This window comes from Acyrthosiphon pisum, chromosome A3 (genome assembly GCF_005508785.2).
Source record: "Acyrthosiphon pisum isolate AL4f chromosome A3, pea_aphid_22Mar2018_4r6ur, whole genome shotgun sequence".
Taxonomy (NCBI): domain Eukaryota; kingdom Metazoa; phylum Arthropoda; class Insecta; order Hemiptera; family Aphididae; genus Acyrthosiphon; species Acyrthosiphon pisum.
In genome coordinates, this window is record NC_042496.1 from 4379486 (window position 1) to 4407168 (window position 27683).

At 27.8% G+C, this 27683-nt stretch overlaps 3 protein-coding genes and 1 long non-coding RNA gene across 6 annotated transcripts in view; 3 read left to right on the plus strand and 1 right to left on the minus strand.

Moving 5' to 3' along the window:
• Window positions 1–2969, minus strand: part of LOC107884393 — a 9157-nt gene extending 6188 nt beyond the window's left edge. Inside the window, exon 1 of one of the 3 annotated variants that reach the window (XR_003839808.1) lies at window positions 364–538. This is a non-coding gene — a long non-coding RNA (uncharacterized LOC107884393). Of the gene's footprint in view, window positions 1–363; window positions 539–2663 lie in introns of those variants that run through there. The other 2 variants (XR_003839809.1, XR_003839810.1) reach the window with 2 other exon arrangements.
• LOC100169508 (acetyl-coenzyme A transporter 1) lies at window positions 820–6639 on the plus strand. Its single transcript, XM_001950731.5, has 9 exons — window positions 820–1178; window positions 1260–1386; window positions 2120–2279; window positions 2404–2558; window positions 3156–3346; window positions 4203–4387; window positions 5340–5466; window positions 5586–5801; window positions 5924–6639. Exons 1-9 carry the CDS (start codon window positions 978–980, stop codon window positions 6137–6139), a joined length of 1578 nt encoding a protein of 525 aa, XP_001950766.2. The 5' UTR covers window positions 820–977; the 3' UTR covers window positions 6140–6639.
• Window positions 6640–6944: 305 nt separating this feature from the next.
• On the plus strand, window positions 6945–11687 carry LOC100570897 (acetyl-coenzyme A transporter 1-like). The gene is made up of 9 exons (XM_016807129.2): window positions 6945–7545; window positions 7613–7739; window positions 7881–8040; window positions 8119–8273; window positions 8704–8894; window positions 9490–9674; window positions 10103–10229; window positions 10932–11147; window positions 11257–11687. Exons 1-9 carry the CDS (start codon window positions 7339–7341, stop codon window positions 11461–11463), a joined length of 1575 nt encoding a protein of 524 aa, XP_016662618.1. The 5' UTR covers window positions 6945–7338; the 3' UTR covers window positions 11464–11687.
• Window positions 11688–19251: 7564 nt separating this feature from the next.
• LOC100162627 (acetyl-coenzyme A transporter 1) lies at window positions 19252–27267 on the plus strand. Its single transcript, XM_001950680.5, has 10 exons — window positions 19252–19788; window positions 19883–20009; window positions 20291–20450; window positions 20524–20678; window positions 21909–22099; window positions 22318–22502; window positions 23570–23693; window positions 24018–24233; window positions 24984–25170; window positions 27246–27267. The coding sequence occupies exons 1-9, from the start codon at window positions 19582–19584 to the stop codon at window positions 25167–25169; spliced, it is 1551 nt and encodes a 516-aa protein (XP_001950715.1). The 5' UTR covers window positions 19252–19581; the 3' UTR covers window position 25170; window positions 27246–27267.
• The last annotated feature ends 416 nt before the right edge of the window (window positions 27268–27683 follow it).

Consider the following 27683-nt stretch of genomic DNA (forward strand, 5'->3'; position numbering starts at 1 on the left):
ATGCTAGCGGATTTACCATTTTACCCTATCTTGGACTCCGTTAAAACTCGAACGTAAACTATAGATATTTTTACCACAGTCATTTTTGATCAAATGGCGAGTATAAAATACACATATAAAATTAAATACAATTATCATAACTACTTTATTTTATATAACCCTTGGAAATTATAAATTATTCGTTTTCCATGAGCCAAAGAATCCCAACAAATCCCTGTGTTGCAGAAAATGATGCAAAATTATTTTTATGTAATTGAATATACAATATATTATACATAAATGTGTGCTATATGTACCTACTATTCACGGGTTTTTTTGTGTTAATATATTATATTCCGTTCCCAAATTCTGCTGCTTACTTACATTATTGTTCAGCTGCTTAGCGTAGTACACTTCATAAATGTCGTTAAAATATTAACTGCTAGAAATCAAAATAATTATAGAAATATATGTAAACGAAATTGGCCATTATATCAATTTTGATTGAGAATACTAGTTAGCATTATCCATCACTCGTTTATCTTTTATTATTTTTAACTTAATTAACTAATCCATGTTTAAAACATACAATTTGTATATAGGTACGCAGTCACACGGGTTATCAAATAATAAAATCTGACTCGTAGATTCGCTTTCTCTTTTGCTCCCTAAATTCAGTTATTGGTACAAATACATTGTGAACTGTTCAGTGTTCACTGATAAATATTTATGCATTGTTCGATGATTTTTATTTCAAAGGTAGGAACACATGTTTTATTTATAAGATAAATAATCTAATCATGAATAAGATAGTAAAAATAATTATAACAAATATTAATACGTAGGTACGATTTTCATTATGATAATATAATAGAGTGTATAGGTGGTAGGTCAAAATCTAAGACAGTTTTAGCCTTAGTTCATGAAGAGCTGTGGTGTGTACAAATATGTAACTATTGTATAGTAATTATTACATACATTCAAACTACTGAGTAAGTATGACATTACCAAACCAGAAAGATGAACCAAAATCAACAGTGACAAAAGAATCAATGTTGGTCAAATCAAATTTAAAAGGAGATTGGCCTAATATTTTTCTATTGTTGTTGCTTTACATAATGCAAGGCATTCCTTTAGGCATAGTTACAGTTATTCCAATGCTTTTGCAAAGTAAACAAAATGTAACTTACAAAGAACAGGTAAATGTATTTGACATTTTAATCTCAAATGTACTGAAATTACTTCATGTCCATAAAAATGTTGCTATATGTTTGTTATAGGCTTTATTTAGCATAGTTGTGTGGCCATTTAGCTTAAAACTGTTATGGGCTCCTTTGGTAGATGCACTCTACATACAAAAAATTGGAAGGCGTAAGTCATGGCTTATTCCAGTTCAGTTTTTAATGGGTATGTACATTTTACTTTCTTTACTACATATTTTCTACTAAAAAACATTGAATCGGTATCACTGTATCAGTGTGTCTTAAATTGTACGTTGAAATAATCGCTATCGTTGATTATAATTTGTATGAATCATAAATAACCCTAAGGACAGAGGTGGGCAAGTTAATTAAATTAAATTGCCTTCAGTTAAGTTAAAAGTTAAGTTAAGTTAACAAAAAAAAAAAATTTAACTAGATAAGTTTAAAGTTGAGATACAAAATAAACTTAACTTCACTCAGTTAAAAAAAACTTTTTAGTTAATTTTTTTTCAAGTTACGATATTTCTAAGTTATAAACTGCCACTATTTTGATTTATACAAACATTTATTAAGACGTTTCAACAATATGTAAAAAATTAGATAATTATAATACATAAGTATAAAAAAATTACCAAAATCGAAAAAGAGTCATAGAATCAGTATTGTCTAGTTGGTTCCGCATGACACGAAAAAAAAATTAACTTAAGAGCACAACAATAATAATTAACTTTGAAAGTTAAGTTACAACAATAAATATTTTAATTGAATAAGTTAAAAAGTTAAAAACAAAAAACTAACTTTTTAACAAGTTAATGCCCACCTTTGCCTAAAGATGAGCTGAGTAACAGCCTGAGGATTAAAATACCCAACAGTCGGTGATTTCCTTATAGTTAAACTAGATTACTTTTTTAGTTTTAATAGTGATTTGTGTTGAATAGGAATATGCTTTTTTTATATGGCTATCGATATCAATGACTTGTTGCCCGAAACGGGAAAACCAAACATACTTAAACTAGTATTTGTGTTTTTCACATCTACCTTCATGGCCGCCACCCAAGATATAGTAGTTGATGGTTGGGCATTGACTTTGCTACAGAAGTTTGTGTTTTTATTTTTGTTTACCTACGTATACTATATCTGGCAGATTATTGTTAAATTAATTCTATGATACAAAATTGTTTATATATAATATATATGTGTGTTTTATTATGGTTCTATATAGAAAAAATGTAGGCTATGCGTCTACTTGCGCTGCAATGGGTCAAGTAATGGGTGTAATGATAAGTGCCGTGTCATTCATTCTGTTTACGTCAGAAGACTTTAGCAATAAATATTTAAGGATTACGCATAATGTTGGAGGAATAGTGACTGTAAAAAGTAAGTCGGTAAAAAAACAAATTAACAACTAGCAAATATCTTTTTAGGATAACATTATTTTGATAGAATCTTAAGAACACATATACGAAATATGATTGGAATTACCTGTTAAAGATGTAATTAATCGTAACCAGGAATGATTTCTAGTTCTTAATCCTTATGTTATATGGAAAAATTTAATAACTGCGAAGTTTGAAGTTGAAGACTAAAATCAATTCATACCACATAATACTGTATTGTCAGTTATCACTATTAGGTTCACGTGAAATCACAATGCATTACGCAATTACAGTGGCTGAGTGGGGGCACTTGCCTCCCATCACCAATGCGCTTTTTATTATTTTGCTTAATGGATATTTACTTTTGATCATATTATACTTTTACATTTCAATAATTTTAAAGTGAGGTTTTTAATACCCCCCCCCCCCCCAAAAAAAAAAAAAAAGTTTCACAGCTACGCCACTGCGCTATTGCTTTTATTTTAAATTCCATGTGAAGTGAAGAATGCATTTATATTACAATTATGTTCTTTGAAACTAAATGTATACGACATTTATAGTATGTAATTGTTAAATTTATATCATATACTTTTTACAGGTTTATTTTTGATTTGGGGCACTTTATTTATGACAATTACGACATTAATTGCCATTTTTAAAAATGAAAAAGATAATAGATTAGAGGATAATCACATTAAGCTTAATACATTTCAAAACTATAAGCTCTTGTGGGACATTTTAAACTTACCCAGTGTTAAGATATTGGCAATAGCATTGTTGACAATGATGGTAAGTATTAGCATTATCAACGCAAAATTTAAGTTTTCCTTACCTAATATTCTATTTAATAAATGACCGGATAATTCATAGCTCTTGTCCGCTCGAAACCTGTTTGCTGATTTATCCATTGCCTGTTTCTGCCAACAACGAAAAAGGTCAATTATGATTTCCGTCCTAAATGTATTTTTCTTAATCGTACTGTCTATTGAGAGGGCTTTCAGTCCGATTGAGTATAGTTTACCTTTTTCGCGACTTAATTGTGCACAGATGCAATCAAACAATAGGATTCCATAAAAAAATCAAAATACAGTTGAATTTCAACATGTCGAAATTTAAGGGAAATTAAATTTTTTCGACTTGACAAGGTTTTCAAGTTTTTGACTTACTAAGGTGAGGTTAGCCAAGGCAATAGCATTTATTTCAACTTATTAAGGTTTTCGACTTATCGAGATTCAACAGCTGTACCATACCCATACGGTTGAGCACAGAAATACGTAGGTACAACGTTTCCGTTTTTATTAACTTACCAACTAAATAGGTACTTATTTTCACATATTTCGATATATTTCGATATAATATTGTCGTTTTTGTCCTTAAAAAATAAAAATAATATAAAATTGCTTAAAATACCATAAAAAAAATGTATATATGTATCATAAAATGAAACTTTTTACGTAGGTAATATTCGCTCTAAAATGTCCCAATTATTTTTCTGATTCCGATAAAATAACTATAATAATTACGGAAAACTATTCCTTTTCCACTAATTAAATATAACTTCTATTTTTAAATTTCACTATAACTATTGGATATTGGCACCTAAGATATAATTTATTGCCTAAAAATATTATATCGATTATTTAAGATTGGATTTGCGTCAACTGACAGTGTGTTGACCTTGAAACTCATAGATGCTGGTGTACCAAAAGACAACATTATGATTATACAGACAGGAATGTATGCTATAAAAATTATTATACCAATGATTGCAGTAAAATACACATCAGGTCCAAAACCGATGAGCATATACCTAAACGTGACACCCATCAGGTATTCAAATTTAAATATTACCTAATTACCTATTGACCCCAATAAAATTTTCACTCAAAACGTAAATTCTAAACACTTAGAATTTTGAGTAAATTTAAAAATAAAATCTATAACTTTGGTCTTATTAAGAATTTTTGTATTTTTCTACAAACAAATATGTTCCATAATCAATAATAATTTGAAATGTTAATTTTGTTGAAATTCTAGAAATTTATACTGATTATAATATATAGTTATTGATTTTTGGTTGTAGGTAATCTTTTATAGATGCTACATAATATATATAAAGTTGAACGGAGTGGCCTAGACTAAGGCGTTGGTTGCGACGCGCACCGACGCCGGTCAAAACCTCGGCAGCGGGCGGCATTTTTCTTTGGGCAAGTAACGGTGTCCGGAGAAGAAGTGCCACCATTCCCCCCCCCCCCGCGCGCCGGGCATACCAAATACATGCCCACTAAAAAATTTGCCAAACTGTGAAAAACGCGTTTAAACCTACACAGCTAAAAACCACCCAATGTCCTAAGTTGCCACGGGTTAATTAATGAAAAAAATATATATACATATTATATATATATAAACATTATAAACATTTAAAATAACTTATTAAATATTATAATGTAAAATAAACCACCAATATGTTTTAACAATTACACCAATATTTTGAATTTTTAAATAAAATTGTGTCATTTTGGTCATTTTTTTTATTTTTTTATTTGATTATTAGGTAATTTAATGAATCCAATCGTTATATAAATAAGTTAATTTAATCGTTTTTGTAATTTTAAGTACGGAATACAAAATTACATAAATTTTTATATAATTTTGTTTCGTATCTCATAATTACTCATTAGGTACTTATTAGTTATATAATGTATCATTTCATGAATACTTCCTTCATAAACACAATTGTATAGGTACTAATAGCATGTAAAATTATATTTATTTATTTCAGATTACTTTGCAACTCTTTATTTGTTTTACTAATTTATTATACGCCAGAGTTAATAAGAAATAACGGTGTCATAGATATTCCAATGTATTACTATGCGATATTATTAATTATACAAACAATCCACGATGTGAGTAACTTAAATTTAATTTATAATTACCACTTAATTAATTATTTAGTGTGGTGAAAAATTTTTTTGAAAAAGTTGAAATAAAGTAAGCTGAATATATATATATACATATATTTTAGATCCAATTTAACATTATGACAGTAGCTTTGGGAGCTTTTTACTATCGGATAAGTGATACTCGTTTTGGCGGTACTTACATGACATTATTGAACACCCTTTCAAATCTAGGAACTCTATGGTCAAAATCTGCTGCAATTGGATTGATAGATGTTTTAACGTTCAAGGAATGCTCGTTTGATTCAAAGAATAATTGTTCTACTTTAAATCTTCAAAATGTAAGCACCTGTCCAATGTCCAGAATACAATTTATAATTTTTTTATTTTTATGCAGATATCCAAAATTCCGAACACTATTAGTAAAATAAATTTTAATTTTATGTTTGATTATTTTATTTAGATGTGTAAATCAAAAGGAGGTGATTGTATCGTAATAGTTAATGGATATTACGTAGAATCTATTGTTTTTACTATTTTTGGTATCATCTGGTATTTTATTTTTAAAAATATACTCAAACGCTTGCAAAGTGAGAGTCCAACTCATTGGCAAATTAATACGAAAGTTCAAGAATTTGAAAATGACAAGAATGCTTACACCATGGATGTAAAGTCGTAATTTTTTTAACAACTAGAATGCTAATTTGTATGGTTAAAATTAGTATTTTGAAAAATAAATCGATTTTAATGTGGTTTTAAAAACATATAAAACAGCACAAATTATGTAAAATTTGTTATAATTTATTTTTAAGTTTGTAAATCAAAGTTTAAAATAATTTTTTTAGTTCTGCATACTATATGACATAGGTTTCAGCCGTTTTAGGTAGAAATATTTATAAATAAACATTTATTGACTTACCTATTGTATTATTATTATTACCTATTATAACTATTATTATCTTGTACATATTTTGATTTATATTTACACATATTTTCACCATAAAGTACGTTCTGAATACGAAATGTACCTATTTATCATTGTTGTAAACTCAACAAAACAATTTTTACGGAATTCCGTTTAATTAATCTCTAATGTGTCGAGTTTATAATAGTTATTGAAATGTTTAAACAACGTAACCTTTAAATATTTTTAATAAAATTATGAATGTGCATACGTAATACCGGCCATGGTCATATTTTTAACGTGCTCAACATTCAAAATACTTAATTACCTACCTATTGAATTTTTGTACAATCGAAAATATTCTAAATAATATATTTGTTTGGTTTTATCATGCGTATATCTTTTATTAATAATAAATAATACTATGTACGATATTTATATTTATAAATTATTCATCTATATAGTAAATAATATAATATATTGTAAATGTATTTTTTCATTACAATTAAAATCTCCTATCATTTATTATAAACCACTATTTTATTCTCAAAATTTAAAACGTGGTTCAAACTCACTTGTGTTTGAATTTAATTGTGTTCATAAAATTTGCGAATTATTGTGTATAATTGTACCTAAAATTTAAACATTATTACAAAATTAAATATAATATAACTCGGTACCATATTTTCCAATAAACTACAATTTTAATTTAATACGAAGTACATAATAGTATTATATAATCCATTCTCAAATGATTTAAGTTATGTGTATAGCAGTGACTGCCTTACCAACGTTGAAAACATTTCTGAAATACAATTCCGATCATATGGGTCAGAAATATGTGATTAGATTATAGTGAAATACTTTATTAATTTTTCTTTAGTATGTCAACTGCACCGACCGATACAAATACGTTACCTATTCACCGTTTTCGGCCACTTATTTTAAATTAACGTGAATTACGTCCATTAAATATGACAACATCAACAAAACTTGGGAGTAAACCAAACAAATACGTGGTGACAAACATTTCAATTTCGGACAAGCCCAATTTAAAAGGAGATTGGTTGAACATTTTCATATTATTATTACTGTATACATTACAAGGGTTGCAATTAGGCTTAACTAGTGCTATACCGATACTTTTACAAAGTAATAAAAATGTTTCTTACCAAGATCAGGTAAATCGAGTTAATATTGTTTTGCGATGTAGGTGCATTAAAATTAACAAGTTGTGTTTCTTCATAGGCTGTTTTTAGTTTAGTGATGTGGCCATACACTTTGAAGCTCTTGTGGGCTCCTTTAGTAGACGCAATCTACGTAAAAAAGATAGGAAGGCGAAAGTCTTGGCTCATACCGGTGCAATATATAATGGGTATGTAAATTATAATATTTTTGTAACACCATAATACATCTATTACAACCAATGTATGTAAAATTGTTCTATTCACCAGTTTTTAAAAGTTTTTTTCCTCTTGTGCATTTAACAAAACCATATTGCATTCTCTTCGAACAGGATCATTCTTCCTTTACACAGCCAATGACATCAATGACTTGTTGCCCGAAACGGGAAAACCAAACATAGAGAAACTAGTGTACGTGTTTTTCGTCGCTACATTCTTGGTGGCCACGCAAGACATAATTGTTGACGGTTGGGCACTTACAATGCTGAAAAAGTAGGTGTCATTAGTTTCCGATTACGTATGTATAAAACCCCTTCGCGTTTTAATCGATCCCCTAACATATTTACACAGGAATAATGTGGGATATGCGTCCATGTGCAATACAACGGGCTTGGCGATCGGCTCGATGATAGGTTCTGTGTGGTTCACCCTGTTGACGTCTGAAGACTTTTGCAACAAATACTTGCGGGCTAAGCCTGATACGGAAGGAATAGTTACCATGGAACGTGAGTCGTTGAAAAATCTATCAATCGATCGCTGAAACTATAGATGTTTTGTTATGTATATTAAAATATTCCACAGAAGTCACATTAATATTTAAATTCTCTACTATGGGAAATAACTCTCACACTACACGCAGAATCCAAATTTTTATATTTTAATAGACATTTCTATAAATTATACACCATACATTTATGTTCTTGATTAACATAAAAATAATATTATGCTAATTTTTACTTTAAATTATATAAGTATAATGAATATGATTATAATTGCATTTTGGATATAATATTATTCATATTATTACGGTATCATTATTAAAAAAAAAAAAAATAATAATATTATTAATTAATACCATTATATAAATTATATTATATATATATGCCATTATATTTAAAGTACACACACATATATGGTATTATTACATTTGTATAGAATTATTATACGTTTGGGGCATTATATTTATGTTTATCACGACATTGATTGCTATATTCAAAAATGAAAAGGATTGTTCATTAGAAGATGACCATGTAAAGCTCGACATTTTTCAAAACTATCGTCTTCTATGGGACATATGCAAACTACCTACTATACGGATATTTGCGATAGCATTGTTGACAGTGAAGGTAAATAATCATAGTTAAAATTATGCTATTTTGTGGTAAATACGTTTAAATAATGCTCTAATAATGTAATAATAATATTTTACGATAGGTAGGTAGTCTAGATTTAGATATACAGGTTGATTCAACAAACATGGTCACCACCATTTTTTCATTAACAATACATTTTTTCAGAATCTGATTTTGAGATTTTTTGTATTACATATAGAGTTTCTTGTAGTGATACAAATTTCTATTTGAAAATATGGTCTTTAAGTATCTATATTTTAAAATTCCAAAAATGAGTTTAAGAATAATTATATTATTAAAGAAGAAAAAGTGAGCGAGCATACTTGGTGAACCACCCCGGTATACTTAATAGTTTTACGTTTCTTCAAAAATAACATAGGTAATTTACTGTTTATTGTTAAGCTATATTTCAATTATTGATATATTTACTTTTCTTATACCTACCTCCATACTATTAAATATTATTTTACTCATACATTTAGAATATAGTTATGAATGTTACATTATCATCAAATATGTATTTTTAAATACGTTGATAACGTATTTTTGTATTAATTTATGCCCATATATTTTTTTGTTCGTATAAAAGGTTGGATTTGCTGCAACCGACAGTGTGTCGCCTTTAAAACTGATTGACGCTGGTGTATCAAAAGATGACATGATGTTAATAAATACATCAATAATTGTAGCAAAAATTATTTTACCTCTCATTATTGCAAGATATACTTCAGGTCCAAAACCGATGAGTATATACTTAAAAGCTATTCTTCTTAAGTAAATACAATTTATTTAATTACAACAATATAATGCATTGGTACCATAATAAGTTAGCACATAAAATATCAGATGTTACCTACACAATTAATTATTTCTGTATATTTATATTGTTTTCATTATTTCAATTCTTAAAACAATTATATTATTGTAGAATTGGAATATAAAATATATAATATCATATTGTTTAATTATACAGTATAATATAATTTTACTTGAACATTCTTTATTACTAAACCGACGTGATGTCAATCTAAATCATATTAATGGATTATTTTCAATAGGCTTCAGTTTTTAAAATATTTTTTATATTTCTTAAAAATACACAATAATAAAAAATATTTTTTTAGTTAACTTAAGCTATCTAGAATTTAGATACCGTGTAATTACATATGTCACATATATTTTAAAATGTACACTTATTTCAGATTACTTTGGAACATTGCATTTATTATGCTAATATACTATACACCAAAATTGATAAAAATGAATGGACTAATAAATATTCCAATTTATTACTACGTGATATTAGTAATTATATTATCAATACAGGAAGTAAGTTAGTTCTTACAATTATCTTATAATGCAGTAAAGTTTGATTTAAAATGTATTTTTTATTTATTACGTTTTTAAAGTGTACATCGTAATTTAAGTGTAGGTACTCTGTATAACATAACTTATATTAAAATCTAGCCAATATTCTATATCCATGTGGAAGTTCTGTATGAATTTGTATGGGTGTAATAGCTGATCTTAAGTGTGCGTGACACGTAGTTATATTGTACAACTATCAAAAAATTTCAAATTCAGGTCAAGTATGAAAGGATCAAATAGAAATAGTGGAAGAAAAATTCACCTAGTACCTAAAGTCTTATTTGAATTTTGAAAACGAATTTATATTGCTGGTTCTCTTTAATATGTTTTTTTAGTAAATTAATTTTCAATACCTAGGTTAAATAGTTAATCTAGTATAGAGTACCGAATTAATATCATTTTTCCAAAATACACTTATACTGTAATGTTGCTGAAAAAAATTGTCATAAGGTTTTCCAACAAAAAATAAAAAAGAGGCTAAGGAATTCCAATATTTATAAAAATTCTATAATAGAGACATAGAATTTTTTTCTTTCACTTATATAGTTGTTATTAATTAATTAATTTTTTACATTGGTCTAAAACAATGAAAAATAATCAGCTTTCAACAGCTGCTTTTAATTATTTAAATTTATTCTTATCAATTCTATTATTTTTTTTTAGATTCTAAATTATACTATGTTTGTGGCTTTATTAGCTTTTTACTCTAAAATAAGCGACCCTCGTTTTGGTGGTACTTACATGACATTATTGAATACCCTCTCAAATTTGGGAAACGCATGGTCATCTTTAACGGCACTTGGAATTGTTGATTTGTTAACGTTCAAAGAATGTTCATTTGATTCCAAGAACAATTGTTCTTCACCAGATCTTCAAAACGTAAGTTATTCTGAAATTGCCTATCAATAAATAATGAAAATATTACTCCTTAGATATTCATTACATCAAAACATATAAATTATATTAATGCGTATTAATAATTTTTTAGAGGTGTATAACAGACGGAGGTGAATGTGTTGTAACAGTGAACGGATATTACATAGAAATGGTACTGTGCACTATTTTCGGAATCTTGTGGTATGGTATTTTCAAAAATATTCTTAAAAATCTTCAAATGAAATGCCCATCTCAATGGTTGGTGAACTACGCGAAAAAACCAATTACAAAAAATGTATTTACCGTTACTGTAACGTGACATATTTTGATTGCTTTTTGCGTGAAAAATAGACAGTATTGTATGGTTCTATTGACCAATCGTTCTGCGTGTTTGTTCAATATCCACTCAGCTATACTTGCACTACCTATATACCAGAGGTGGTATGAGCTTTTTTGAAAGAGATGATATGCATTTTTGACTGTTCGTGAACAGATCCCGTTTAACCAACAAAAAAAAATGTTCATTTTTGCATTTATTTGCAGGTACTAGTTAGTTATAATAATCATTTTAAATACTGTAATATTTTAACACAAATTAAATACATAATATTATTAAATTAAAAAAATTATCTTCTTGTCCTCTGTATATATTATTAATCCTCCGCGAAAATTTCTATTGGACGATTCCTCTATAAATTATAACATTAATTATCATAATATAATTATTATATTATTATAATTTATTATTTAATACTCATAATATTATATCTAAATCTTACTAACCATTAACACACAATATCTCGTGGCAAACCTGACAATTTCTAGGCGACCTCATAAATATAATAGGTAGATTCAATTATTAGTAGGTACAAGCTTATATCTGTATTCTTGTATTTTAATTTTTAGCTGACCTATTGAAAAAATAGTTTATTCTATGTGAATTTTTCTAAAAAATGTAGAACTATTAAGATTATAATATTAAACATGATTATTATATTATTATTTTATTTTTAGTCAGTTTAATTTCAAACCCTCCATTGTTTCTTCAACTATAAATGCTTGTTTTTTTTATTTTAAATAATTTAATTCGGTTATTATTTAAAAATGGTTGATAATTGATAACAACTAATGTTAAATTATGATAATCACAGTTCACAAATTTGAGAGATACCTATATATTAACTAATAAAATGTTTTGCCTAATTAAATATAAGTTAACTATAGTCTAATATCTTGTAGGGTCACCTCTAAAGGTTTCTTCCGTAGTTCTAAGTATTATATGCTTTCAATACCTACTAATTTTTGTAAAGGCTGACTTTCCAAGCGACCAGTTTTAACACAATTCAATGTTTACAAAATAGTATTACCTATACTGCACACCAACTTGTTCTTTGCCGAGTAATTAAGCCAAGTAAATCAAGCAGCCATTTAAATTGGAACTTCAATCGTAATTTTTTATTAATCGTGTGTAAGAGGAATATATTTTATGTTACCGGTTACGAATTCCTAAAAGCCATACTAGGTAGTATCATAATAATGGTACCCATGTATCTTGGGCTATTGCCAAAAACAACATCGGGTGGTGGAGAAATCTGTGACATCAGCCATTCGAATTTTGTTGAAAATGACAACTTTTCACTACAACAGCCACAAGGACAAATTCCTTTTGTAACAACTCCGTGAACTCCGGTCCAGGACAATGGAATAGGACTACCACTTACTCGTATAAGGGAGCCGGGAGCCCAGCATATTGAGATAACCATAGCCGTTGAGACCTGAACTCATTCGCCCCACTCACACAGACACGAGTTATACAATTTTATAATTTGTACTCAAATTAAATAAAAATAAACTATCATTTTATTTATTGTTGAAAATTGTCTTCAACTATTTATTGAAAAACCTCCATTATCTGGATCTCTAGTAATTACTTATGAGTAAGGCTCGGATTTAATTGCTAAAAAAATATTAAAAAAAGGTGGGTAAGTGGATGTCGCTCTGCTGTACAGTAGGTTACAAGTGGGTCACTGTAATGGATGGTGTTAAATTTGAATTCAATGATATAATATCATTGTATTAGAAAAACGATTCTGAGCGAAAACGGTCAGTCAGCCTATGATATTACTAAGTATATTTGATGATATTATTGTGAATAATGTAATTTATATAGACCCTATTTACGTGGAACCTTGTCTTAAATTTTTAATCCTTAACTATAAAAGTTGAACATTTTATACATTTTTAACTAAAAATAATTATTAAATTTTAAATTTGATATATGTATTTTGTCAAAATTCGGACTTTAAATGCTTATAAAAAAAAATTGTGCCTATGTATTTTCAATATTTTTCAACTGCTATTGTAACAATATATCAGGAGCCTTGCATTACATTTTCATACTTTTTTACCCAACAAATAAATTTTTATTGATATTTATAGAAAAAAAAAACTAAAAAAATTGAAAGCTGACAATGTCTCAGAAAGAGTCAAATTATTTTCAAAATTTTAGCGTGTAAAGAAAATGAAAATATGAACATTCAGTGAAATTGTCATGTATCTAGAGTTATTCGTTTTTGAATTACGACAAATAACAAAATCCGCTACGTGAAAAATGGAGTGAATATCCAATCTTGTAAAAATATGAAATTTAATCGCTCATAAAAATTTAATTTGATTTGCTTGAAGATATTTTTTTTTTTTATATAAAGATAGACAAACTTATGAATGATCTTGTATTACATTTTAAAATCTTAGATTTAAAAAGAAAAAATTTTATGAATTTCTAACTCAAAATAATTTGCAAATTTTCGTCATTTTTACTTATTTTGTCAATATTTGAACTTAAAGTGTTTATAAAAAAATTGTGACTATGGATTTTTAATTTTTTTCATCTGCCTTTGAAACAATATACTAGGAGCCTTCCATATTTTCAAGCTTTTTTATTCAATAAATAACATTTTATCGATATTTACAGAAAAAAATGGAAACTGAAAATGTCCGTAAAGAGCTCAAAATAAGTCAAAATATTTGGAAAATGTTATGGTGTATAGAAAATGCTAATATGAACATTCAGTCAAAATTTCATGTACCTACGGTAATTCGTTTAAGAGTTGCACCAAAAACCCAAAATCAATTTTTTCGAAAATATATTTTGTGTAAAAATTTCCATTTTTCCTTAATTTTTCTTTTGTTTTTCACGGCGCTTTTGAAAACTACTAGGAAATTTTTACTTTTGACCCCCCCAAAGTACCAACTAGATTCACTTTACTATCAGAAAAGATACTGTTGAAGAAAATCTAAGCATTTTTACTGTCCTAATGTCCTAAAAGGTGATGACAGACACAAAAATAAAAAAATAAAATAAAAAAAAAACACACATCATTGTAAAATCAATACATTCATCGTTTCACTCAGAATCTAAGAAAAGCATTTATCACAACTACAAACAAGTTCCCTACCTAACAAATTAGAAACATCTTCGGAAATATTGTAATAAATAAGCTCATTGTGGCAGAAAATATACATTTGCATTACTTCGCATATTTTATTATTATTACAATCAACTTCAGTTATATCAATTTCAAGCATTTTAAATTGAACACATACATAGTATATTTATTTTCTGTAATATCTATACCTATGTCGACAGAATAAAATATATAAAAATACAAATTATTAGATTGGGGAAATAATTTATCCTAAATAAAATAATCGAGTCAGTTTTGTATTGAAACGACAACGATCAGGATTATGATATGTCGATAACTATAACTCAATGAAAGTTATTCATGTCTCAAGGTCATGCAACGATACCTATAATTGGTGTAATGAATAATGGTGTTTAAACTATCAGATAAAATGAACGAAAATAATCAAATATAGTGCATGTAGATAAGAATACGAAAAGGACGTTTCTGTTTCAAAAATCAAAAGTCTTTTTTTTAAGTAATATTGACAAGTCCAAAATGATGTGACAATACATTATCATATTCAGTCGAATTTCTAAATATAAATTATGTATCAAACAATGTTGTATTTTATATTTTTATCTCGGTACCCACCTAGATACGTACGGAAAAACTCAAGTCAAACATAATAATATGTTGTATGACGATTAGTTAAAAGTTGTTTTGAAATAAAAATCTGTAGGTGTGATGCACCGAATCATAAAATTAAAAATTAAATCAACTTAGCGTACATATTTATGTATAGTTTAAATTAATTATGTAATACATTTTGACATATTGTAACTTCATTGGTAGATAACATATTGAGTTGTCAAATTATCGATATGCAGTATACTGAACAATTGCCTTTTATTGTTATTTTATTACATACGATGATTTATTATTACAATATTCGTCATTCACACTGAACCCGCCATGTAATAAGTAATTATAGTAAATATCATGTGTTGAGTTATAATAACTTTCAATTTATTATATATATTATACAGATATATAATGATATATTTATTTTTAAATGTTGACTGTGCATATTTTTATTGTTATTATTTGTCTTACACACGACTTACCTATATAGAAATTGATTATTAAATTTAAATTTTCTATTTTTTTCTTAAACAGAAACATTGTTATACTTTATGTTGGTAACATATCATTTGAATGATGTCGATGGCAAAACTTAAAAGTGGAAAATGGAAAATATTAAAACAATGTTGCAATATAACAATATTATTATTAGATAGTGCATATATCACGCCATTATTTCGTGATATATACATATTACATATGTAAAATGTATTATAGGTGCAGTATAAATTGTATGCATATATAATGTATATTTATTTATAAATATTATATGATTAAGAGGTGTCATAAATGCGTGATTTCCTCCTCATTTGTTATAAAACCAACTGTCTGTAAATTATTATTATTATTACTTATTGTACATGCTGTATAGATTGTAATTTTTCAAATCAAGTAAATTATTTTAAAAAAAAAATATTATAAGTAGGTACTATTTATATTATATGTATATGAAAAAATAGTGTATAGACTTTTAAAATATGTAATATTATATATTTATATTACTATAAAAAGGAAGGTGAAACAAAAACTGTAGATCACAGCGTTGTGTAAAAAAAGTTATTTTGTTTTCGAGGGGAAAAATGAAATTTGTTTCCTAGTCGGGCTATACTTATGGTAGGCAATTGGGTAATTTTGTCTCGTATGCTGGAAAGTAAATATTTTTGTATTTAAGACTAGTATTTTCCGTCATCTTGAAGGTATCTTATAGGTAACATAGCTGGGATAGGTGGTGTATGATGTTAGCTATGCTGCTATTAATGCGGGATTGTTGGATTAGAGTAGCTAGGATTATTAGCAAAAGTAAGCGTAAAGGCCAAAGGGCTAAAGTATGCAAAACTCGCTGTACATTTTTAAAAATAAATCAACGTATTTAGATACAGTTTTTCGGTTCAGTTCAAATTTACAGACGATAATTGTACAAGATTTAATATACGTGTTATACTTACGAGTTATAGCAGCAGAAATGTATAGGCGTGTTTTTTTACTTTGGCTCCATCTTCAGCGGGTTTTTGTTCTTCGGTGGCTAGGTGTACACGGCCAAGGCGATGAATATTTACATATCTAATATGTCAAGGCTATAAAGTAAGTGATAAACACTTATTTTTATGGTGATTGTTATTACATATTATAATTATATAGTTTTATAATTCTATACTACAAGTGATTTCATCAAGTTATTATAATGAGACGTAACGTTTCCGTTGTCTGTGATTGTTATTTTGACGTAATTGTATAATTGTATAAAGGTAAACAATAACTGTGACCCATTTTCGTATTAAACTGTATATACATCGAAATAATATAATTAAATAAAATATTTTATACTTCAATATAAAAGTTCCAAAAATTAATTATATAATAAAGGTAATAATAGGTATCTACTCTGATCCATTTTTTCCTTGCGTGGTCATAAGACATAAAACTTATTTTACATTGAACTGTGCGTTTTAAGAATTTCTTCAGAGCCTATATAGTTGAATCGATTTTTTTTTTCAAATATACAAACATTATAAATTATAAGTTTATTTAAACGTTACAAGATCCGCATTCACTTTGACACGTGTAGAAATTATTAATTAGTAATTTGTTAATAAAACGATGAGACGATTGGTTAGTATTCGATTATATTTGTGACCTTGCGAGGTACTTACTCATAAGACGATAGGTCTTGTGTATATCTTGATCTCATAGATGATACATCTAGTACAATGTTAAATATAGACATGTCGTTAAAGTCATCACTCACGACTCAACAGTTACTTGAAATAAGTCATCTTGCGGTGTTTCACGCTGTTTAAGACCCATCGACAAGTTCAACCTGTGGTCGATGTGTGTACTTTGAATTGTTGATGATGTTATGTTATAAACTTATAACAGTTATTGTGGTTAACATATTATTATCTAATATGTGTAATATACTAATATGTAATACATTGTATATAAACACAACGGATGGCAAAATATATCTCTTTATGTTTAACACTTATAATAACATTTTAAAAATCGTTTTTTTGTGAATATTTCACATAACTACCATGTCAGTAAACTTTCAGGTCTAGTTTTTAAACTCGCTCGACACTCCTTCCCCTAAGAAATCAAAATTAGATAAAATATATGTGCTGAGGCACATGGCACACTCGAAACATTTACATTTTAGATTTTTTTTTTCAATATTCATTACATTTCACACAAATTTTCATTAAAGTTCACACAACACTTGTTCCCCTGCAAAATTAAATCCACATAGAGGGGTCCGGAAAAAAAACGTCTTTCTATCCTTTTTCTAGTAATAATACCCGTCAGAAATCCGGATCACGAAGTTATAGTGCAGATAGCCAAACAAACACATATCGTTGGCGACGAGTGACGGTGACAATAATATTGTCCTTGTATTCGGATCAGTAATATACTAAAAGTAAAAGTAATTATTAATAACTGTTTTAAAATGTAAATTACGTACATCATATGGGGCGTTGTCAGACGAGTGTCAGACGTAACTTGTACCTGAAAAATATACCAAACGGATCCAGTAATACACTATTTGCATGTCGTTGTTATTGCGAATAAACATACATTTTTCAAAATCATTGCTGCTTTGTGCATTCGACCTGGCTGCGAAAACAGTTTTGGGCGTTGCGTAACCGCTGCCCTCGGGGCTTGTACTTGGTTATTGACTTGAAAATATATCATATTATATAATATATATATACATTTTAAAATATGTTCAAAATAATATATGTTTGTACCTATGTACAAAATAGTAAAATAAATAAAATGTGTCAATAACTCTGTAGGGTTCCCTAATAATACCAAATAGGTACTAACTCCAATACCATATATGAACTTTCTTTGAATTGCGCTACCAAATATATTATGTTTGATCCAAGTATATAGAGCCATAGCCATAAATAATTAATAATTTAAGATGTCCAATAAATTAAGGTACCAAAACAGAGATTAAAATTTTGTTTTTTCGTTTAAGAAAATGCGATTAGTGATAATGTGATTAATCATTTAATGTGTACAATTTTATTGTACAAAGTACATGTGTTAAAATATATTTTATAACCGTTTGATTATTTCAACGTATTGTTTTAATAAACGTGAAGACAACAGTATTCTATTATTAATGATAATATTACTTTATCAGCGAATATTGTATATTTGATTATGTTGGAATTATAGTTTATTGGTATAATCTGGTGGATCTAAATAATTGAAGGTGCATGAACTTCGAATACATTACATCATAATATTATCATAATATGAGTGTTTATAACGATCATTATAATATATATTATATATTATTATATATTAATACACCTTATATTCACAAAGACATTTTGTAAATATTATTGTAATATTTTTGTACGTCAAAAAATAGTTAAAACTGTTAATACAGTTTTTTCTTACTCGCAATTTGTATAGGTACCTTATATCACTGATGGGCTTATATTTGTGTTACTTCTCATATTATTACTTTTTTAGTTTCAATCTTACAACAATAATTCAATAAATTAATATGTAAGTCACTTGTTTTTTTAAATTAATTTCAAAAATGTATGCTTATATTGTATAGCGGGTTGGGCACGCCTGATCTAGACTATGTAGCTATCGAGTTTTACATAATGTTATTATGTGTAAGCTATGACTATACAAGCTAACATCTAATTTTAATTTGTTTGTGATGTATAATACTACTGTCCAATAATTTGCAGCAAATTACAGTTAATTAGAGCAGATAATATTATACTGTAGGTCATACATATTATGATAAGGATATAATGAACACATTTATTAATGTTCAAAATATAGCATATTCATTATTGTTGTAGTTCAATAATACATTTCTTACGGAACGGTTATTTTTTGAGTACTGAAAAAACATGAAAACATCGCCAAAACACAAAGTGGAACCGGAGATATCTGAAGAGATTGAGGATGCAACAATGACCAAAACAAATTTAAAAGGGGATTGGATAAACTTTTTTTTGTTACTATTACTGTACACAATGCAAGGTTTGCCGTTAGGCATAGCCTCGTCTATATCATTACTATTGCAAAGCAAGAAAAATGTGACGTATAAAGATCAGGTAAACCGATAAATAATAATACATTATATATTTTGATCTATTATGACTACAAAATTCGCCATTTTAGCAGATAATTCATTGTTTTTTTTTTCAGGCATTATACAGTATATCAAAATGGCCATTTAGCTTGAAACTCTTATGGGCGCCGTTAGTAGACGCACTCTATGTACAAAAATTTGGAAGGCGAAAGTCTTGGCTAATACCCGTTCAATATTTAATCGGTAAATAATTCATGTTAAATTAATATTAGTCTTAATAATCTAAAAAAATGCCATGACACGAATACTTAAATTTATAGAAGCCTGTTTTTGAATAAGTTTATAAGTATATGAATATAAGTTTGTATACATTTTAAAAGTACTATTAACTGAAAAATTATAATTTCTTTCATTGAAATAATGAGGTTGGTAATAATAGTAATTTCTAATAAGTTCTTATAGACTAAAATGGTTTATGTTGTAAATTACTTTTTTTAATGTAAATCATATTATATTGTTAACAGGAGCGATTTTAATTTATACGGCCAGTGATATTGAGAACTTGCTACCCGAAACTGGAAAACCAGACGTCACGATGCTGGTGTACATTTTCTTCATGATAAACTTTTTAGCCGCCACCCAGGATATAGCAGTGGACGGTTGGGCACTTACAATGCTGAAAAAGTGGGTGTTATAATACATCATTATTATGAATATTAAGTCGACTATAGTTTATCGCAGAAATTTTTGTTTACAGGAATAACGTAGGCTATGCGTCCACTTGCAATGCATCGGGACAAACATTAGGCTCTATGGTAGGTTCAATGGTACTTGTTCTGTTTACGTCTGAAGAGTTTTGTAATAAATACTTACGAAGTGCACCTGACGTGGGAGGCATAGTTTCTGTGAAAAGTAAGTGAGCGTTTTATTATGTTAACTGTTAATTTTAGTAGTTTCATTAAAATTTAAAACTCCAGAGTAATTTTCATTATTTCCTATTTTACACCACGCATGCATGCCTAATTTAGTTAAAATATAATAAAACGGAAAAACAAAATTACAAACACGTAGGTATCTTTACAGAAAAAAATATAATATAATATATAAGTAATAACATCAATTAAAAATTAACAATATATGCAAGAGCGACATAATGTTTAATTTGTTTGTTTATAGTTATTTACTAATTAATTAGATGAAACAATTTAATATTTAACATAACAAAAAAATATTATCCCCTAGAATCTAGATCAATATAAGAATATTTTTTTTATTGATCGTGAAACCCGGAAATTAAGGCCATTAGCTGTTTGTTTTTGGTTGTAGGGAAGAAATTGTAAATTTGTAAGCACGTGTTGGCTTGGCTGATTTGTTACTGGGCACCCATAGGTATCTACCATGTCCGGGTGGGGGATGGCGGCACTTCTCTCCAGACACCGTGACTTGCCCGAAGAAAAAATAAGTATATTTGTTTAGTACATTATACACACGATTATTTCCATACTGTCTGTACGACATCGAAAAATAATTTTTAAATTCTGGGTGGAGCGAGAAATGTATTGGTTTTACAATATTACGTGTATATTATATATATATATATTAATTATTATTATCTTTTGTATCTGCCATGATTCTTGACGTTTTGGAGCAAAAATATTGATTCAATATTTAACTTTTAAGAAAGTTTTTGTAAACAAATTATATCTAATATGTACTTATGTCGGGAGGGGGGGGGGGTAAAAATTAAGCAAATGCACAGATTATTGGATAGGGCAGTACTTGTACTACTTAATCACGAATAAATACAACCATCCTACTTGGGGGGGAGGGGGGTTAATGATATATACTTGGAAAAATGGGAATATTTACAAGTACTAGTATTCGACTAAATTGGTTTAATTGTTTTGTGTAATCCAGAAAAAAATAACCAAAAAAATTTTCAAATTTTCAAGATCATAAGCACTTGCAAATTATTTTATAGTTAAAAATTCATTCTGTTTTATACAATTATATTAAACAGGCTGTTTCTTTTAATCGTCACTTGCAATCACCATTACAATAATTTATGGTTTCTAAGCTTCCTTAGTATAATACATGATATTATTTACTAAATATGTCTTACATCCTATTCAATTTGTATAGGCTTATTATACACGTGGGGCATAATATTTATATTGCTCACAACTTTAATTGGTGTCTTCAAAAAAGAAAAAGATAATACATTTGAAGATGATCAAGAAAAAATCAAAGTGGCTCAAAACTATTTACTATTATGGGACATATTAAAGTTACCCAGCATACGAATACTGGCGATAATATTGATAACTTCAAAGGTAATTATAATACGAATGCTGTTTTTTTTTTTAATTATCGTACTAGTGACTATAGTCTATTGCATAAAAAAAAGTATCTGCTTTAATTTAATAATGTATTTTCCCACACTCGTGGGTATCATTTAAAGCCCATAACATTACTAATTTAATAATATCCCTAATTAATAATTAAATTCAGCAATCTATAATATTTATTATTATTTTTGTATTTATCAAAGATTGGATATGCTGCAACTGGCAATGTGTCTATCTTAAAACTTATTGACGCAGGCGTATCAAAAGAAGACATATCGATAATAGATTCAGTGATGTCTGGAGTAAACTTTATTCTACCATTCATTATAGGAAAATACACTTCAGGTCCAAAACCGATGAGTGTATACTTGAAAGTTATACCCATCAGGTAGATATGACAAATTAAAATTAAAGAACTAGTTACAATAAGTATTTATTATTCATATTACATATAACAAAAGTGGGTAAGTGGATGTCACTCTGCTATGCAGTAGGTTACAAGTTGGTCACTGTATAATGGATTTTATTACATTTGAATACTATGATATGATATCATCATATATGAAAAACGATTCTGAGCGGAGACGATTTGTCAGTCTGGATATTTTATATTGTTATTATATTTCATTATAGCCTGTAAGTTGAATTAATATTATTAATTACAACAAAGTAACTAAAACCATTACTTTTATTTTTATTCGTTTCTATGGTGATAAGCAAAGCGTTAAAAATTTAAATCCCATTTTTGTAATTTGTCGGTGGTTTTTCCCGTGTCATTAAATAAATGAAAAATAACTCCCTAAAGTACCATCTTTATCCAATTTTCTAAAGATAAGATACTATATGTTGAAATCGAAGAACTCCTTCTGGTAAAAATGTTGTATATACAGGATAAAAACAAAAAAAAAATAACACCATTGTACCAAACGAGTCGTAAGATAGTTATTTCCCCTTATTCTGGATATGACACATGATTTGTCCCATGAATAAATATAACTCATTTACTCTTTCGTCTTTAATGTATGCCAATATTTAACCCGTGTTACAATACTATTATATGCCAAACGATTAAGCAGAGAGACAGTATTTCATTTATTTAAGCTTCAATATTGTGCTGCCCCCGTCAACCTAATACAGAAACCACCGTTCAGGACGGACCGCTTCACACTCCTATAGATACAATATTGTAATTTCTATCATACCATATCAGTTTATAATATTATTATTTTATTTGATAACTTCCATAACTGAATTGATAAAAATTATATTTTAGTATACAAGGCTACACAGTAAAATAAACACATTTTTAAGGGCTTATAGGCACACGCACGCATCTAACTTAAAACCCACGCAGAATCATTTAAACAACGCTTAATAGTTAATATTAATATCAGTATATTTACTTTATGTAGAAATTTAATTTATAATTACATACTTTTAAAATCTATATTTTAGATTACTTTTGAACATTGGCTTTGTTGTGCAAATTTATTATACGCCCAAATTGATAACACTTGATGGAGTAAATACTTCAATATATTACTATCCACTTCTCGTATGTCTGCTATCAATAGAACAAGTGAGTTACTTACTTCAGTGGTGTATTTATAATTTGAATGTTACATGATTACTTACCTTCTAGAAGGTCTACAGGGCGCACACACTGCCACGAAGTCGGTAGTAGCAGCGATAAAATTCAGCCGGACACAATTTATCGGCACCGCGGCAGTGTGTGCGGGCCTTAAATAGAAAATACCTAAGCGTTATGACTGGAGTTGAAGAATTGGTATTGCGGTATTTAGTTACTAGTAATACTGTTAGCGTTTAATTATTTTTATTAATATTAATAAAATTACTTGAGGTACCTAATTCAATTAATAATCTTTATGTATATCATTTATAGATTTTATCTCACACAATGTTTGTAGCTGTAATAGCTTTTTTTGCTCGGATAAGTGATCCTCGTTTTGGTTGTACTTACATGACGTTATTGAACACTCTTGCAAATTTAGGTTTTATGTGGACGTCTACTGTTGCACTTGGAATGATTGATGTGTTGACGTTCGAAGAATGTTCATTGGATTCTAAAAATAATTGTGCTACACGAGAACTTCAAGATGTAAGATATTATACAATTTTAATTATATTATATTATTTTATAAAATTGAGAACATACTACATTATTTTTTGATACCAATTACTAGCTATTTGCAAAAATATCTAACAAAATAATATTTAATTGAGTGTTATTCAATTAATTTATATTAATTTGACTAAGATATTGGTTGTATTCTCCAAGCATTGAAAACTGTTGAATGATCTTAATTTTAAACTAAAAAGGGCGGAGTAGGTAACCACTAACCGCTCTGTAATACCTATACATTAGGTGGCGAGTGAACCTCATCATTGAGTAAGCCACTGTAATGTGAGTGGTAAATTTGAATTTAATGATAAATCATTGCATATGAAAAACGATTCTGAACGAAGACGTCTTATTTTTGCCACAACCTAAAATCATTCGGTGAATAATTCAAGAATATATGGTCATTCGTTTTGAATTACAACAAAATAAGAAAATCTATTTTATCTAACACTTTTTTTTCGTTTATCAATTTTTAAGATTTGTACTGGGAATTTTTTCCAACAACTAAGTACTAGATACCTATATCAATACATTCTTTGGTTTCGGCTCTTCGCCCCGCTCAGAATCTAAAATAAAAATGTATATAGAATGAATATATTTAACTATATTTATTGAAACATTAATGATTAAATTGATATTTGATATTTGATATTTAGATATAAACATTTTATAAAATTGTTATTTTACGTAACTTTTATTATAATATGTATTATGTTATTTATTTAGATGTGTAAAGCAGATAAAGGTGAATGTATTATAACAGTGAATGGCTATTACATAGAAATGCTTTTATGCACCATCATTGGAATTATTTGGTATATTGCTGTTAGAAATACACTCAAAATATTTCAAACTAAGGATCCTTCTCATTGGCTGGTTAAAGTGAAGAGAACAGTGACAGGGAATGTGTAAGGTAAAAATGAATATTCCTTGGCTGTGATACGTACTGATGTATAAAATATAGTTTTAATGGCAATTGTTCGAAAATATGTAATATACAAATAATTGTATTCGAATATGATAATATTTATTGTTTAAGTTTTTCACAATGTATCTATCTGCAATAACTAATAAAAACTAGGTAAACTATAAAAAATTAAACATAACTTTTGCATTGGAATGGGACATGTCAGTTGCAGCAACTATTTAAGCGTAACCGTTTCGACGAAATAATGTGGTGGCATCCATTTTAGCCCAGACCACCCAGGAATTTTAAGCGTATTTATTTTGACATTTTAAACTAATTTATAAATATTAAAATTATCCATTTCATTTATTTTCAAAATTAACATTAATTTAATAAATGAATAAAAAAAAACTCGAAAGGAGAACACGGATGTCCGTATATACCTAACTAGAGGCTAGAGCTTAATAAATGAAAAAATAAATTGGGAGTGGAACACAAGGCCCGCAATCAAAAGGTACAGTAGTCAAGTCAGGTACTCAACCGAATATTCTAATATTTTGACAAAAAAATTATATGAGTATTTTATTGTTACACCAAATTATACGGTTGTAAAATGCTCTATAAATTAACGTAAAACATTAAAATCGGTACAGTTGATTTATAAGGAAGACTAATTTATTTATTAAATATTTTAAACAATTTGAAAGTATCCATAAATACTTTTTTACTATATATTCAAATACTTTTCAAAATAAGTACCTGTATCTATACTTGAATATTCAATACTTTAAAAAAGTATCTTTTAGACGACTGTCCCCATAAGTTAACTCAGAATAAAACATTCAATGATGAATTTAATAGTTATTCATTAGAAATTAGAATATACTGCAGTTTCCAGATTCTAATACATTAGGTACTACTATAAAATTTTATATTTTATTTAAGTTTTTTTCATTTTAAAAATGCATTCTTCCGCTGAGCGCCTGTGTCTCTAGACTTAGTTTTGATACAATAATAACGGAATGTTTAATTAAATGATCCATACGATTTCATTCATAAAATATTTATGAACTATAATATACATACGCTTATTTATGAATGTTTAATTTTCTAAGCCGTACAATGTGTAACGATCCATCATTGAATATATTCTACGAAAAAAAGGTAAAAACAAATATGATCCTATTTTTAGATAAACAGGTTGGATTAACAACTGATACATCATCAGCCTCGAAATATTTAATCATACCTAATCGAAAAGTCCAGAAACAGTACATTTTTAGAAGCGAAGTTTATTCTCTATTTTAGACTTCTTAGCTTTTAAGGTCCTTCTGGATCTAACTATGATATTGATAACAAAAAATTCATATTGAAGTGGATTATTATATATTATTATTAAAATATTTAATACCTAAAGTATATCTAGGGAATAGATTACACTAAATCGGTGTAAATACTGATAAAAATGAGGTACAATTATTACCTAGTCTCATTATTATATAGGTATTGTTTCAGTGGCGGTGTCAGAATTTTAGTACCAGTTGATGGGCCAGGCTGAGGCCAAAATATTTACTTGATATATATATACAAACAATATTAGCGACACGTAATTGTGCAAGGGGGAGGGGGTGTCAAACCCCCATATTGCCTCATTTTTAGATTCTGAGCGGGGCGTTGAAGCTAGTGATTTTACAATGGAGTTTATTTTTTTTTTATCTTGTATACCGCAATTATATATAACCGTATTGTTTTATCATCTAAGTTTTAAATACTTCCAGCAGACCTAATGTGTTTCCCGGCATATAGAATAGGCAAAATAAGTACATTATATTGATTGATATATAGATTTGATTGATGGATTAATTGAGCGCTCATAAATTTTATAGATTTTGGGAATACAATTTATTATAATATATGCATATCTACGTCACCCAGTTAGCAGATTATCTGTGGCAATAAATATATATTTTTAGACTAAAAAGTAAATTTAAGCTTCAAAAGAAATTGAAAACAAACTTAAGTAATCATCGACTGAGTTTTATAGAAATATTTGTGATCTTATGTTTTTTTTTCTATTACAGTTGATTTCGCATGCCAAATTGAACCATACAAATTAGTCCTCAAATTAATAGACATTTTTAAAATGCAACAATAAAATAACTAAAATTGTTAATTTCCGTTTAAATAATAATAATAATAATTCTTTTTTAACGGAATACCTAAATTGCAATTACAAATGTTCTGTGAAGTTTAGTGATTGTAGAGTGCAAATGTACATGTTATTTTTTTTTTTTAATGAAATAAAGTAAAATATAATATAATATAATATTAAGTAACATATGCACCTATTTAAGTAAAAATTGTATGCAATTAAAATGTAGTAAGTATTATTTAAATAACTAGAAAACTTATTCCTAAGTGGACAAATCAAAATGTATCATCGTTAAAAGGTCTTTAATGCCATATTATCACTAATATCAATGCACATTGCACATACGTTTTAAAATACCTAATTTCGT